This window comes from Ischnura elegans, chromosome 11 (genome assembly GCF_921293095.1).
Source record: "Ischnura elegans chromosome 11, ioIscEleg1.1, whole genome shotgun sequence".
Classification (NCBI taxonomy): domain Eukaryota; kingdom Metazoa; phylum Arthropoda; class Insecta; order Odonata; family Coenagrionidae; genus Ischnura; species Ischnura elegans.
Window position 1 is genome coordinate 24,363,632 of NC_060256.1, and position 17,481 is coordinate 24,381,112.

The window sequence follows — 17,481 nt, forward strand, 5'->3', positions numbered from 1 at the left end:
ACCCATTATTGACGATTTAATAAAAATATATCGTCTTTTATTTCACTTTGAATAGTCTAATAGTTATTCCAGTCGTCCTCCTCACGTATTCTTTTACTAATTTTTATTTACCAAAGAGTACGAAAATACCTATTTTGCGATGTTTTTCAGGTGGATTATTTTTTCAGAGAGATCCATTTAGCATTAATATCAGCAAAATATATAATTGCATGGAGCGATGAAAATAAAGAAGACGAGAGAAATAATAAGAAAGCAGAACAACCTTATAAGCCTCATTATGAGATACAATGGCCTTATGAAGGTATTTGTCGAGGGACATGTGGATGACAAGAACGGAAAAGGAAGACCTCAAGCAAAATATAAGGAACGGGTAAAGAGAGATTCAAAGAGAAGAAATATAGGTACGGAAATATGGGTAAACAATGCGCAGGGGTGAAAGGAAGAAGAAGAAGAAAGATAGGAGAATTGAGTGTAGGCCTGCGTCAAGCCATTCTTAGGATTGTTGACCGGTGATGGTGATGAAATAATAGCTGCCAGTGATTGGTATTTAGCACATGGTCCGGAAAAATATCTTAATGGGTAATTTTACGCTTTTAAGACTGGAGCCAATAAGTTTTTTTTTTGTTCCGAGACTCATCCTTGGGTAGAAAACTATAGCAACTTCTTCAGAGATGTATTTCAAAATGGATTTACCGAACTAGGTATTGAATGTACTCTTAGGCACGGGAGACGGGGGTCGTACTTCATAAGCGACTGTCAGACCTCACCGGCAATCAGGAGATACTGGTTCGAATTCCGGCTGAGCCAAATTATTTCATGGAATTCAACAATTCAATTTTATTCAATGGAATTTTATTTCACCGAGCGCATGAGCGAAGTCACTTGTTTTATTCAATGCATTGGCGCATTGTGTGTATCTTACTTAGAGAGTCACGACCCCCGATCGACTGCAACTCAACCTTGGTGCACGGAATTGTTCGGAGAAAAAAACTTGTAGCTTTTCAGCGAAGGAAATTTTCCAAAGTAATACATATAACAAGTTTATTTATAAGGAGTTACGCGTGCTCGAGTAAATATAAAACCAGAGTAATTCACCAGTAACCAATCGTTTGCCTTAGCCACCTATTATGAAGAAAATGATATTAAAAATATCAATCAGAAAAAGGAGCATTAAAAAAAAACAATAGTCCTCATATCAGTAAAAAAAACCAACTTAATACTCTTGTGGACGCAGGCAATGCGGATAGAGGAAAGAGGAGGAGATTGGGGCCTGCAGTGATACACCGAAGTCATTTTCCGATGACGCCAACCATCCTTGGGGAAAACAAGACGTCACGAAACGGAAAAGGGGAATAAAAGGCAGGGATTGTCCGGAGGAATCATTGCCAAGGCTCGGAAGCGAATGGAATGGCGGAAGGAACACAGGGATGAGTGGAAAAAAATAAACGGAAAATGAAGGGCGACGAGGAAGGAATGCAAAATAACGGAACTCATACCCTCGCAAGACGGCCCAGTTGCATACGATACAATAATTCATATCGCCTCCTCTTTCACACTATGTATTGCTCCGAAAAGCTTGCTAACCATTGGCGCAGTCGTAATGAAGGGTATCGGATGCTAAAGCCTCTATATTAAATATGCTTCTTTTTAATACATTTATTTGTGATACATAGTTGAAGCGCAACGGCAGTGGTTAGAGTAGGTTCTACTTAAGGCATAGGTCATGCGTTTGAATGTCAAACGTGTCATTTTTTCTACATTTCCTTTCATTTGTGATAAGTTGTTGAGATTCAAAAGTGTTCAATATGTATAAAGTTTCCAATATGTTAGGCGAGTTTGAATAGGAATATTTACAGGAACACTGAGCAGAGTATACCTAGCGTTAATACACTTCATAAATTCGGAAGGCGTGAAAAATATCCTTCACTGAAAGTCATATCATAGTAAAGGTGTTCACGAGAATAGAATATAGGAATTAGACTGCAAAAGAGAGACATTTAAAATTTCATCTTGATTAAAAAATCGAAGGCGTTATTCGCTAGATTCGACTTATTGATTTTTTAAAAATTTCATTGGTTTAACCTTGCATGGATTTACTATAGGAATAACTAATCGTAATGTTTTGACTTTTTCCTGGAAATGGCCATATTTTATCGTTATTATGTGTAGCATTTTTATGACCGTTTGGTGAATATATGGGATTCTTCTTGGAAGAGTAGACCTTGATCGAAAATTTACCATATAAAATGCAAAATTTTCACCTAAATATCCTCTTAAATGCATGTAATTAAATTTAAAAAAACAGGAAAATAATTCAAAAAGCGATGAATATGTACTTTAAAAAATATCGAAATTAGTGTTAAACGAGTAATATGCCTCCAAAAATAAAAGTAACATATCCTTCTATTACGGAGGCTTGTGTTCTTTTTGTATTATTCCATCGAACTTTATTCCGATTCAGATACCTGAGCCCAAAGCATGCTGGTACAAAATACAAAGGTCCTGCTAGCCTCACAAAGCTTCAGAGCAGGATCTCTCCCCTGGAATACATTCCGATTTTTCCCATTGAAACAGAGTACACGTATTCAACCCCACGGCGGCTGCACACACCAGCATGACCTTTGCCATTCACTGCAAGAATTGCATTCAAGAGAGCAAGTGTTCCGCGAAGAGTTCAAGGTGAGAAAACAAAATACGAAGGCAAAAAAGAATGAAACTCCATGAGAACCGCTAGCTGATAGGGCACAGGAAAATCGAAGATCTTCCTGGCCTGCTCTGACGAGGAACTCAAAATAGATATTGAACACAACCAAGGGGACGACATATTGGAGGCCCCATTGCATCTCATGCAGTGTTGATTTTGTTGTCACTTCTGTCGCATTTTAATCGGTTTCCAAAAATGTCCGCAGCGTGGTAATGAGAGTTCAGCGATGCACTTTTTTCCATTGCTTTGCAGCATGATGATGTTTGAAATTGCAAGGAATAGTATTAAATAATTATAAAATTCACATAATCATGAATGCAAATTTTGATTACCATCCATGATTAAACTTTACCTTCACCGTCAAATTCGTTCCCCGTCAGTAACGCCATTGGTGACTTTTGTAAAGCAATTTAAATTCGCGGTTATTGACAACATAAGTAGACGCCTTCTTAAGGTAAGAATCTTCTTTTGTAATATTTGTGAACACAACTTTTGAGAGAAAATTTTAACTTATTTGTGAATTTCCATTAAATGATATCTATTTTTTTCAGTTTCTTCTTGAATCACATTTAACTCTTTAAAATGCACGAGGGAGCCAAAAACGGTAAAAAATCTTATTGATTAAATACCTACTCGCAGAAGGCCTGATAATTGTGAGTATACTTCCTTCAAATGAACTGAATAAATAATTTATCGGTACTGGACCAATTCAAATCAAAATCTTCTCATAAATTTTCAAAATATTGCAGCCAAGCAAAAAGGAATCTGCTCTTCTCATGCATAGAATTTAAAAATAATGCAATGGAATTTTAAATCATACCTCAATGAAATTTTATTAGACAACGGACAGCTCCAAATGATTTTTATATGCAAATATTTATCTTAATTTATAGAAGTAATTTTAATGGTCCATAAAAATTAAACTCAACTCCCAAGAAATGGTCGCACAGCCAAGGAATTGAAAACATTTAGTAGACTAGCTGAATATAAAATTGCTTTGACCCTAAGATCCAAGCTCAAGCAAAATATTTCACCTTAGCTAATTTTTCCTAATGAAGAAAATAAAGTAAGAATATAATACGTAAAAAAATTTGAAATTCTACAAAAATACCAACAATGAATGGATACAATTGATTCAGTAAGTATCTTAGAAATATAATTGCGTATAAAATGTCTAAGCAATTAAAATAATAACCACACCATCAATGTTTCACCTTCCATGGGGCCAGCATGAAAAAGCGCTCTGTTATGAAAGAAAGCTGATGAACATGTCGTGAATTAGGGAAAAAATCGACGGTTAAGTCTCTTAAAATGTGTTGTTGCTAAAACCTGAGACCAACTGTAATACGATCATGGGGAAGAAAAGGTTATTACTAAAGTAATACTAAAAATAGATTCTACTGAAGTCATTTCTCTCGTTTTCGTTATTATGAAATTCATTGGAAACAACATTTTAACACTAGAACCGCGGAGGGGGTCAAATTGACCCCTTACGATTTTCAACATGTATATTTCACACTTAATTTTTTTTTCACAAACCTGACATTTTCTGACTTTTAATGAATTGTAGAAAGGCGTATTCGTGCGAAATTCCGACGCTCTAGGACTATTTTTGTGAACAATAGACAACAATATACCTAGAACCGCGGTAGGGGTCATTTTGACCCCTGCTCTGTTGTCGTTCCCGAACTTTATATTTTCGCAGCAGAAATTTTCCGCAAGCGTAATTTTCGAAGGTCGAGTGTGTGGGAATGGCATGGATTACATCTGTCGTTTCTTATTAGGCCGCAGATAAAGGCAACCCGCCCAGCGGACGCCTGAAAGAATGTGAGAGTCGAGCCGCGTAGAAATGGACCTACGCGAAAATTTCCGGGCACCCCCCTTTCCTCGGCTACCCCCACTCAAGGCTCCTTCCTTCCCCTACCGTGCCTCCCCTACCAGTGTGGCGTCATTTTAGTTGCCAGCTCAATTACATGAATTACAATGTAATACTTCGCAATTCACCCGAATTCATCAGTTTGCGCGGTAGTTCGTCTCGCCCGTTCGATTGTTGCGCTGCATCGCTCAGCGCTGAACGAAGGGCAATACCGTTTCAAGGGTGATACTCCATTCAACGTCCAGCGATGCGTCGGTCAAAGGGATACACCGCAGACCAGGTCGTTTGTATTCTCGAGCAACTTCAGGATGTGCCTGAGGATTGCTCTGAGGCGGAGGATGATCCTGTTGTAGTGTATGACGGCGGCGTTGACGCTGAGGGAGACAGTGAAGAGTCCTTGACTGAAGATTCAAGCGAAGACACTGGTAAGTTTCCTATTTTTATTTTACTCGCATTCTTTGATAATTATTACAAATCTATTTCATAAAGCATTTATTTTGTTTGGTACAGGTAATGAAGGTGAGGAGTACGTTCCCTATCAGCCGCCAACCACCCGCACACTACGACGTGGACGTGGTCCCCAAATACAGCCTCCCGTGGACCAAGTCGCGTCCACAGTTCCTGCTCGAGGGACGGGGTCGCCCTGGAACTGCCCAGGGCCTCTGCCGTGGTGCTCGGGGCCATCGAGGACGTGGGGGTGGCGATGCTGTAGTCGCACCTGCTGAAGACGACGAGCCGCTTGAGTCTGCTGCTGCCGCTCCTCGTGGCCAGGTACGAGGACGAGGTGGTTCTCGCCGGGGGCGTGCTAGTCTTTAATCTTCTTCTGCACTGAGGGTGATGTTCGCTCAGCATGGGATTTCGTGATAACTCCAACTATGCTGAAGCACATGAAGATGTGCACGGAAAATCGGGCTCGTGAAGAAAGTGGGGAGAAGGACTGGTCGATATCTATGGATGAACTGGAAGCTTTCATTGCAGTTTTGTATGCACGTACGGAACAAGGAACTTGGAGCTTGACTTGACATTCTTCATTACTGTATACTTCTCTGCACCAATAAAAAATGTTTCTTTTTTCTTAAATAAATTTACATTTTTCCCCCATCCTCAGCCAAACATATAGTAAAAATGTGAAAAACGTATTATTTGTGCAAGGCGGGTAGCCTATCTAGCGCTTATACCGCCCACATATCATTAAAATTTCATTGTAAATCTCAGATAATTCATTTCACATAGTGCAGAATCCAAAAGAAACCCAAAATACTAAAAATATGGCAAGAAAAGACGAGGGGTCAAAATGACCCCCTCCGCGGTTCTAGGTATACGAAAAAGTCCGCGGTTCTAGTGTTAAACGGAAGTAAAAAAGTAAATGAAGGCTAGGCTTGGAATCATTCAAACAAACTTAATGGGGACCACAGCATCTACATCTAACCTGCGACCCTACATCAACATAACGCTCTGCGAGCCACCTCTAGGGTGTTTGGCAGGGAGTAACCAATCACCAGCATGCAAGACAACCCATCATGCATGCCATATGGTCATAAAAATACTACGTATATAAACGAAAGATAATTGCAAAAACCTTCATGCAAAGGTTAAAATTCCCAAAGCTCAGTAATACCTGTAGCCAATGCATGCAAGGTTGGAAAATTTGGAAAAATGAAATTACTCGTCTTTGTGAATGACGCCATTAATTTTTTTAAGCAAGGTACCGTTCCTATCCTTCATGGCACGAGGAAAGAATGACATTTTAAATATCTCCTTTGCAGTATATTTGCTTTATTTTTGTCGCGAATGTACGTCTACCAGAGTGCGAAGATAAATTAAGGACATTTTTTACTACCGTCTGAGAAAAATCTTAAAATAACAGATAATCTATAGATAGTAAAAGTGATACTTCTTCTAAGGGACAGCCATTTATCCAAAAGTACTTGTAAAAAACTGACGTCAACCTAAAATTTCACTTCCCCAAAGATGAGACTTGACATTATTTTCAGAAGAGCTTTGGCGGGTCTCTTATAGCTAGTATCATCAAAGTTTTGCAACATGCCAAGCATAAACTCTTTGTTTTCTTCCACCCACTCTCACTGGGTGCCCGAACACAATTTCTGACGGTCAGATAACGTTTTTGGAAGTCCAGAAACTTCAATTTGTAGAGTCAGTTCAAACTTTTGTGGACACTTCTGGAGGTAGACATGTTTTCAAGGAAAAGAGAAGGTCTAAGGGTATTGCTTCCCTATATGGCTGTGAGGAGGGCGTTGAAGTGCTGACGTTTTGAAAAAACGCAACTTGCTGGCTCCTTAGAGAAGAGGTCAATGCCTTATAAGTGTCATAAACTTCTGAGAAAATATGCTTACCACTAGTTTCCCATGAATACCCAATATATTCCTTCTCCTCTTCACGAAGAAGTTTTCTGGTTTAACTGTAGCAACACATTTTCCCCATTTAGAGGATAGCCAAAGGAGAAATTGAATTTGAATACTAAAAACTACGACCCTTTAAAGGTTCTGAGAGAGAGTTCTTAGAAATATACTGCAAAAACCAACCGAATAACCAATTATTATCAGAAGCAACGATGTAAGAAGAGCATGAGAGACCCGTAGGAAGGTTGAAAATTTGTGCACCAAAAAAACTCGACCTAATCTTTTATGAGATTTTAGCAATTTGATGCTGTGAATAGAGTCACAATAACTTGTTAAATTAAAAATATGGTCCGAGCATCTGGATCAAATATCTAGAATATAGTTCGTGTTCATCAATATCAGTGAATATTCTGCCGCCCAAATCGCAGATGTAAATTTTGGTTAACAGCTTTGCGGCCGACTGAAATATTTCTAGAGGCCAACTGAAGAATCCTCTGTTGCAATATTCCTAGCCCTAGAAGGGCATACTGGGGTCCGGTGGACCCCAGGAGTTTTTTTCTTTGCTGTAACTTTTGTAATGCACAAAATATTGAAAGCTCATACCAATGTAAATTTCCTTTTATATCTTAGTAAAAGTTTCTAGTGTGTGGTGATTTTTTCAACGCGCTTATTGCTTTATAATTTAATATTGAAAATGGTCTGGGGTCCATTGGACCCCAGTGTGCACTTCATGAAATTTTTTTGAAATTGCGAAAAGAAATTTACACATTTGTTTATTGCTTTTTTTGCTGCAAATGTATTTGTTATAATCGTATTTATACCTTTAAAGTAATTAAAAAGCCATTTATCATTTTTTATCACTTTGGGATATTTGAGGACATCAACTTTTTTTGTGAAAATCTTGGTTTCCTCTTTTGCAAATAATTTAGGAATTTCGGAGTGAAATACGTATGAACAAACTTCAATGGAATGGATTGTAGAGCAATAGTTTTGAACATATATTACTCATAATAGTAAACTATACATCAAACATTTGACGTTTGAAATCATTTGGAGATCGAAAGAGAGAGCGAAATATGGTTTCGGATCTGCCTGGACCAAAAGGAGCAGTGCGCGACGTCAAAACTCCCCGGCAAGCTTGAGAATTACTGTTGGATAGCGCTTTACGAAATAAAATAATGACGCACACAAATGAGGAAATACAACGGCAGCGTCAAAATGTCACAAATCCTCAATCGTACCACGGTGATGTAGATGTTGAGGAGATTGAGGCTTTTTTTGGACATCTATATTTTTCTGGGGTGCAGAAGACATGCAACACAAATTTGTATGAACTGTGGTCAACTGAGTTTGGATCTACGTTGTATCAATGCACCATGTATCTTCACCGATTCCTGTTTTTGCTGTCAATCTTGCGTTTTGATGATAAAAACATGAGAATGCAGCGCAGAACGATCGATAAATTTGCGCCAATTCGTGAAATTTGGTAAGGGTTTGTAGATAATTGCACGAAATATTACACTCCTCATGAGTATTGTACTGTAGATGAACAACCTCTCGGTTTTCGAGGCTGTTGCCCCTTTCGGATGTATATGAAAGGAAGGCCAGATAAGTATGGCATAAAAATTGTAATGATGAATGGTGCAAAAACGTTTTACATGGTAAATGCCTGTCCTTACATTGGAAAAGTAATTACCAATCCAGATGAAACTGTTCCGACATATTATGTACGGACATTGCCAACACCAATTCATGGCACGAATAGAAATATTACGTGTGACAATTGGTTCACTTCTGTTGAGCTTGTAAAGAAGATGCTAAAAGATTAATCAATAACGATGGTGGGCACCATTCGTAAAAACAAGCGTCAAATTCAAGTGGATTTTACAAGAAGTGCTGTTATTCAATCTTCACGATTTTCCTTTGACCCTGACATGACCCTGGTGTCTTTCACACCGAAAAGAAATAAAATAGTGCTTTTGTTGTCATATTTTCATTTGGATGGAGCTATAAATGAAGACAATGGAAAGCCCGAGATTATTTGCATGTTTAATGCCACTAAAGGAGGAACAGACACATTTGATCAACGGTGTCATGAATATACAACAGCCAGAAAAACCCTTCGATGGCCAATGCAGATTTTCTATGGCATGCTAGACCAAGCTGGTATAAACGCAATGGTTCTTACCTCTCATATTGATAGTAATGAAAAAATAAATCGGAGAACATTTTTGAAAAACTTGGCTTTGTCACTCATCAAACTTCATTTGCATCAACGGACTTTGAAAAAAAATCTGCGTTCTTCAATTAGGAATACCATTGCGGAAATTTAAAAAAATGAAATATCAGCAATTGATAAACCTGAAATCCTTCAAAGCAAAATACGATACAGCTTATGCCCAAGGAATAGAGACAGAAAAATAAGAATTACGTGCTCATCGTGCCGCGCTCCGATGTGTGACGAGCACCGACGTTATCTGTGTACTACCTGTATTGGAGTGATAAATTAATAGCAAAGCATTTTTTCTAAAAATTTATATTTTACCTGTAAAATAAATAATAGTAATGTACATTTTGAAGCAATAGAAAGTCCTAATAAAATTTGTGAAAAAAATTAAAAAAAAATACACAGGTAAATTTTGTTGTTTTCAATTGTTAAAATTAATACGTTTTAAGGAAAGAAAAAATATGAAACATTTTTTTACATGAACTACACACTGTAATACTTAAGCTGTTAAAACTATTTGTCTATACATCTAAAACGTTCGTTAGAGTAAAAAAAAGTAGGATTGGTGACTTTCTTAAAGAATTTTTATGTCTTTAGAATGAAAAATATTGTTTTACTTTCTTTTTAATATGTTTAAATGACTTATATTTACATATTTGTGTAAGAAACACTTCTATTATTGATATTTACTATATTAATAGTCAAAAACTATCAGGGGGTTGAAATTAAAAAATTTTAAAGTTATGGGGTCCGTTGGACCCCAGTGTGCACTTTATGATTGAAAAAAGAAGTGTGCACTTCTAGAGCTAGTCAGGTACTGCGAGGGAATAAAGTATCCCACTATATTTTATTCTGTCATTATCAGAGCAGGAGAAAATCAGCGTCGTATCTAATGAAACGTTATTGGCAAATTTTGCCATAGTACGAATATGTTTACAATTATTTTATATTACTATGCGTAACCATTTTATGGCCGTTTGGCGTTCATGGTGGGACTTCCTTGGGTACTGCATCCTGGTGAATATTACCCCTCTGTCAAACACCAAATTGGTCAGGGGTTTTCTGCCTTTTTTTTAAGGCAAGGACTAAAAATTGATTTCACATCGTCCGGAGGGCCATAGTAGCCCATTTCACATCACCACCACATAAATAAAATTTAAAAAATAATTTCAAAGTGCAATAATCTTTGTTAGGTAATAATTTTAATCAATCAATGTAATTTTTGACGACTGTATATTTAGTTTGGAATAAAATATTTTCTTCAGCTTCTAAGAGCCGTAAGGAAATAGCTGGGTGGCCGCATGCTGCCAGGGCCCGCGGATTGATGACCCTTGCTATAGTTGGTTCATAGGGCATTATATAGATGCAGATGTACATATCTCCCTTCGAAAGCGGGGTAAAATAAGAAAGTGAAAATTAAAAAAAAGAAACGTTGACACTATACACATCACGCGACCCAGAATACGGGGACGTTCGCATGAGCACAAAAACATGAAGTGTAATGCCATAGCGAGCAAGGGTGGGGGGGATGGATATGGATTTGCCCGAGGAAATGCAAAAACGTCGAGTAAAAAAAAAAGAAGCGCTAGCACCGTACGAAGCAGCGGGAATATCCAGTGACTCGCTTCACGGGCGTCGCACACCAGGGGAACGTATATCAGGGCACATTTCAACGGATCTCCTAAGCATCGACCGACACCTACCCCAGCGACAATTTAACTTGGCTTCCAGCCAGCCTCTCTGGGTGGCCATGATGACTTAGGAGGGGAAACCTAAAATAGAACCCTGGGGAACGAAGAAATCAATGCGAAGATGGCATTTGAACCTGTTTCCAGGGATACCGTCTCCTTTAATCTTTAAGTAATCCCTCACCGGGATAGGACCTGCTAAGCCACTTTTCTATCTAAGGCGAGCTGCATTAGCTTCATTTATTTAAGACCTTAAATATTCAGGGTTCTGAAGAGGAAGACTCCTGATCGGACGGGCGTGTTTTGTTTTTTCTCGTGGCACATTGCTTATTTAACGCTAAATCTTTTATCTATATATTTTCAGGGTATTTACTCAGCAGACCCTTCAACACATATCTATGCATGATTATTGATATAGAGTATTCTTCAGTTGTCCTCTAAATGTGTTGCCACCCACCCCTCATTTAAATTGGCTTAAGGAAGTCGCCATTCACGTCTCTGACTGGCACAGCAATCAGAATTACGCATGGAAATAAGCAATATTTAGGGCTATTTAGCGAAATAAATAGGTTTCAACTTATAATTAAAAAATTAATGACTTTTCTAATAGTGCTCCTCACTTGTTCAAAAAAAATATCGAAACTGTAGGAAATAAGTGGATCTAGTTGCATATTTAAGTAAATGAAAAATCGTAGCACTTTTCCACAAGAATTTTTAATGCGTACAACGTGTTTCGGCTCACTGAGCCATCATCTGGTACCAGATGATGGCTCAGTGAGCCGAAACGCGTTGTACGCATTAAAAATTCTTGTGGAAAAGTGCTACGATTTTTCATTTACTTAAATATGTCTAACTTCCACCAATTGAAGCCTGAATCTGTTGAACTTATTCGGATCTAGTTGCACTCATTGCCACGGAAATATTTGAAAACCGATTAAAACGCGCCAAATTAAAAGTGGCAACATGAATCAAACTTCCTTTGGACGGACTCAGACCTCCTTTTTCCAGTACATTTGACTTAAATAACAAAACTATAATGCCTAAGGACATGCATACTCAGAAATTCTTTCCAAATAAATTTGGTATATTTCGTATCAATAATATTGCCTGAAACCCCGAGGGTTTTGGATGCCCTTGAAAATTTAAAATCGAGATACCAGAAACCTTGTACTAGCTAGCCAACGATCATAATTCGTCAGCGTCAGGGATAATTCTTTATAGTGACTTAGTTCAAACTGCTGATATAATTATGGACTGAATCATGTTATCTTTCGGAGTGTCAAAACTGGAAATGAAACAGCGGAAAAAATTTGGAAGGAGTCATTCAAACAATTAATTTAATCTTACACGAAACATATTTTTTTCGCACCAAAGGAAGGACGAAGGGTTGAAATTTTGATAGCATATTAATTGGACGAGGGTAAACGAGGCATCAAGATAGAGGGAGGACAGGCAGCAGGTGGAGAAGGAGGTTATGATATAATGCCAAAGAATTTGAAAAAATAATTCCGAAAAGTTGCGAGCAGACCTGGCGGAAATATTTCCCGCTTCGTGTGTTTCACTCCAGGGTTAACCGAATTCTCATCCATCTGACTTCAAACTACCTCATATTCTTCCCCTTTTTCGAAAATTCAGTTTTAAACCCAATTTATGCCTTGACTACCTGATTGTCCATCATATGGAAGGCTACGAAACTGCATAACTCCTGTTAATGAAAAAAGTTTCGACAAATTTGATACTGAAACTGCTGTTATTACCTCGTGGGTACATTCATGCTTCGAAAAAAAGCTCACATTCTCTGATGCAATGGTGAATGGAATTTGAAAATTATTGTTAGGTCGAAATAATTGCCGAATATGTAGTTGGGATACATGAAGTTTGGATTTTCCCTGATGTATTGCATTCAGCTCTACCTAGATAATACCCTGCGAGCCACCCTAAGGATGTTTTGCAGAGCACGATTTTTTTCTTCACAATCACCCTCACTAAACCCAATGTCGGTGAAATCAAAGTCGTATGTAACCTCTGAGGCAGGGGTTATCTCACTCGCTCATGCGGCAGGTTTCCATACTAAGTACTGCCCAGCTCTTCAAACACATACTTCATAATTCTAATAAAAATAATTATAAGGAGGTCATAAGTACTACGATAAGGAATGAATAAATTTGATTGCTACTCATCCAACCATTTCATCTATGGATTTTTATATTTAATAGGAAAATCCACCAAAATCTTTGGCACATGAATGGCTGATGCCAGGTTCCGCTATTTAGTGGGCCATTTCCGCCTCTATAGCGGTGAGGTGTTTACCTCGTCCTTTCCTGCCAACCCTATCCCTATCTCAGAGGCGTCGTCGGGATCCTAATGCGGCGGCGCCTCTTTCCTTGCTCCTCCCTATCCAAACCCCTCCCCGGGAGCGCGGGCGTATAAATCTCGGACTCGGCTCCCGGCCCCGGTTAGTTGTAGCCCTCAGAGGACCCACCTTGGTGTCCTGATGTCTGAAACTGAAGCGATTGCCATTTAGTCTCATAGACAACAAAAAACTGTCGTTAAAATAATTTCAAGGTATCGCTTGCAGTCTTTGGACATTCCACATGCATTTAATTTCATAACCAAAACTCTGTCATTAACTTACATTGCAATTATCGCTTGTAATTTTATAAAATTTCTCATTCATTTAGTCGCGCAGCCGTAATTCTACCATTTAGATTCATTCAAAGTATCGCTTTCAGTTTTAAAGCATTTCTCATGCATTTAGCCACACTGATAAAATTCTATCATTAAAATCATTCAAGGTATCTCTAGCAATCTTAAAACATTTATCATTCATTTAGTAACACAGCAAAAATTCTATCTTTCGTGGATCTCTCCTTTTCCCGGATTTCCGCTGCGTTTTGTTGCCAGAGGTTACAATAGTTTCTCCAGGATCCCAGCAGGCTTCTTCAGGTCGAAGTGACTACGAGACCAAGAGAGTCAAGGCAGTCTTCTACGAGACCAAGTGACTACAAGAACTTGGAGACAACAAAAATTCTATCATTTACATACCTTGCAGTCATGTAAAATCTCTTATGCATTTATCCTTACTGCCCAAATTCAACCATTTAAACTCATTCAAGTTATCACTAGCAGTCTTACAACATTTCGCATACCTGCCCTGATGACGCATTTCACATTTCACCGCCCTGATGACGATGACGACACGACCATCGAAACGTCGGCAGAGATGGAGAACCTCACCCGGTGGGAAACCCGAAACAACTTCAACATTTCGCATACATTTAGCCGCACTGCCAAAATTCTATCATTTGCACACATTCACGATATCTCTTGCAATCTTCATTTCTCATGCATTTAGCCACACTGTCAATATTCTATCATTTACATACATTCAAGGTATCTCTAGTAATCTTAAAACATTTCTCATGCATTTAGTCACGTGGACTGATTGCTCTCCTCGTTATCAAAATTCATGCAATCGTCACCGAGAGAAATCTATTTATCCGCCACGCTTATTTACTCCCGGAGATTACGAATCGTCCCTATGCCAGGTAGGTACTTTTAATCCCTCTCAGTTCCCAACTTGTTCCCGCTGAGAAATTACGCTTGATTATAACTTCATCGTGTGCTCGCTACAATTTTCCGGCTCAAGTTTAGCGAGCATACCCAGTGGAGCTCTCAACGCCGCAATTAAACTCTACGCCGCGTAATAGTTGATTTTTTTTTCAAGAGCCTTCACGCATCTGAATACGGGAGTTCTACTTTACTTATTCCAGTTTCACTGAAGAGAGGAAGTCGTACCTAATCTGTGAGCTCTTGCTCACTTAACTCTGTCCTCGATTGCAGGAGTTTCGAAAATATGTGAAAAATGTGATTAATAAAAAAAAGTTCACAATTATCATAGTGGCGTCCGAATCGTGTGCAATTCTCAGAACGTCTTTATCAAAATGATCAATGTAACTTTACACATGAAGACACTTGCAAAAGGAGAGAGAAATTTTAATTGTGAAAATTTTAAACAAAGGTGACAATGTTTATTCTACCATTGCAACGCTCAGTACTTAAAATTATATGTGCAGTAAAAGTGCAGCCATACAAATATGAACCTCTAATGCAAATCTTTCGACTTTAATTAACATATTCTCAACAGAGAAGGTTGATTTTAGCGCTTATCTCAATATTTTTAGGTATATTTTGCAAGCTTTGTTTAAAAATAATGTAAGATTTCGAAAGTCTCATCCTTAACATCGATATTCTGGAATTAGGTTTCCTTCCTTTTTACCAAAAAAATTAACTGAATCATACTTAACGTTTTTTGTGCATATTGTATCTATTATATTTTGCCATCAATATTTATTCAATCCATATCCTCTGCGAAAATTATAAAAAAATATTATAATAGGACAGGTAAGAACGTAATCATATATTCATGTCGTACTGCATTGATAACAGAGGGATAAAGAGTAATGCCTATGAGTAAAAAAGAGCTAAAATTATAATGCATTGGTAAAACAAGAAAGACTGTAGCATTAAAGTATTTAAAACCGATGTTACAATTTAGCTGACTTCAAATAGCTCACTCAAGGACATTTTAATTTCATCTGGCCACTTATCCCACAGAATTTTTCACTACTACACCATCATGGAAAATATAATTAGTAAAAACTAAAGGTGAAATGATATTTACTTGAAACTCTATTCCAACTACATTGAAGGGTAGAGTTTCATCGTCTCCTTTACAACTGCTCTTATAGTAAACTAAAGTTTGCACATGAAAAAAGTCTGGGAAATATGTTCTGTATGCATAATTTTTAGTATTCTCAATATATTACAGGAAATGTATGTAATTTTTATGCTTTACCAAAAATTGAAATAAATGGTGCAAAATGATAAATAATTTTAGTAACCAAATAGTCTTGTCCGTGACATTTCCATGCCAACAAATATTTATATATTAACGGTATTATTAGGATAAATAGGGCAGCCAGTTGACTGGAAAGAAGTTTGTCGCACTAAAACTGATTTTTCCCAATTGACAGAAATGCACCATACTCCTAATCTGGTCGTAGGTGGTTAAGCAGGGTTGAAAGAAAATCTCAACGAAAGTTTCGGATGAAGGAGAACTCGAGAAAGCAGGGAGGAATGAAGAGGGAGGAATGGGAGCAAGCAAAATAGGGAGGCGAACAAGCGTGCACAAGGAGACATGAAAAGAGTCCGTACAATCGACATTCGTACTCGAGAGGTTTTTTCGCATTGCGGTGCGCGGTCTGTGTGTGGCCGGGAGGCTGAAATATGCAGACAAATGAAATGAGCAGTCCATTAGCCCGAGGCGCGGGGAAATTCTGCGGAAAATGTTTTGAACCCAGGCGTGCCTTCAGCCGTTCATAACGCCATCCGGAAAAGGAGAGCGGGCGATGCCGTGCATTGCAGTGCAAGGCTCGGGTACACTTTTTCCCTATCAAACGGATGCACTATTTATCCTGACAGGACCGTAACTATTTGTTTAAAAGGTGTTTCAGGAGGAATATGCAAACTTCAGGAAGAGATAGCAGAGACAATTTTAGATATTTTTTGTCCTGAGAACATGGGGTCACGACTCTTTAGTGCTATGGCAACGCAAACCTTATTTTAGATGCACTTAACATGAAAACGGCTTTTCTTGGATATCTAGCCTTTTCGACTTTTTATTTAATACTGAGGATTATTGATGGAATTAAATAATTAAAGTTGTACGATAAGGGTCAATTAAAATTGGATGGAACAATTAATTTCAATATGGGTGAGACTGCTCAATCGTATTCTTGATACTCACTCGAAGGTCTCATTTACGTAAGCTCAAATATTATTTGTTTCAGGCAATTATAATTTCTCTCTCTTTTTCGTCCTACCTCAGTTATTTAATATCCTTGAAATCCAGATTGTTGATTAACATGTTGAAAAGGGTAGGGTTAGTGGAGGATTCGTGGAGCCAAGATTCAGTCAGGTATACTGGACCCAAGCAACACTCTAGCGTGACCCTTCTGCGAACCCTTCGTCGGGCTCTCAGAGATAATCCGGGTCATCGGGAGACGGCCGTCACTGCAGGAGCTTACCCCTACCGATAAGACCTGTCGTAGTATATTTTTTACTTTACTCATTCCATTACTTGGTGCCAAATAAACACACTTATCATTCTCCTCGCGGTTGAGTGATTATATTCGATCTTTCTTCGATATTCGATTTCGATAAGTCTTTTGATCATCGAGGGTCTACGATGAGAAATGAGGATTTTACGAAAAGAGATCAAATTTACCCCGAATCTCTCCAGAGAATTGGCAACGCCCAAATTTTTTAATGGGCTGGATACCAAGGAAAAACCGTTTTCATGGTAACTGTAAAGGCCATCCAAAACAATTTTTTGCATTGCATTGCCATATCTCAGTAGCTAAGGAGTTGCGACTCCATGTTTATGGACTTAAAATTCTTAAAATTGTCTCCCCTATCCTCTCCTGAAGTATTGCAGATTCTTCATGAATCACCCTGCATATAGGCGTGGAAATATCACGAAATATACTGCTTGATTTATAATATGATTCAACGTCTCAGTCTCTTTAAGTCTATATTTTAAAAGACTACTTATACTATACATA

The 17,481-nt window shown here is 38.2% G+C and overlaps 2 protein-coding genes across 2 annotated transcripts in view; one reads left to right on the forward strand and one right to left on the reverse strand.

Moving 5' to 3' along the window:
• The window catches only part of LOC124167724, a 999,415-nt gene that overhangs the window by 457,822 nt on the left and 524,112 nt on the right, over window positions 1-17,481 (reverse strand). The window lies entirely within an intron of this gene.
• On the forward strand, window positions 4,318-5,382 carry LOC124167722. The gene is made up of 2 exons (XM_046545732.1): window positions 4,318-5,005; window positions 5,091-5,382. The coding sequence occupies exons 1-2, from the start codon at window positions 4,828-4,830 to the stop codon at window positions 5,303-5,305; spliced, it is 393 nt and encodes a 130-aa protein (XP_046401688.1). The 5' UTR covers window positions 4,318-4,827; the 3' UTR covers window positions 5,306-5,382.

Excerpts from the sequence above, each read along its gene's own strand:
- LOC124167722 (XM_046545732.1), top strand. The coding sequence starts at position 4,828 with ATGCGTCGGTCAAAGGGATACACCGCAGACCAGGTCGTTTGTATTCTC. Across the intron at positions 5,006-5,090 it reads AGATTCAAGCGAAGACACTG|GTAATGAAGGTGAGGAGTAC; the intron begins GTAAGTTTCCTA and ends TGTTTGGTACAG.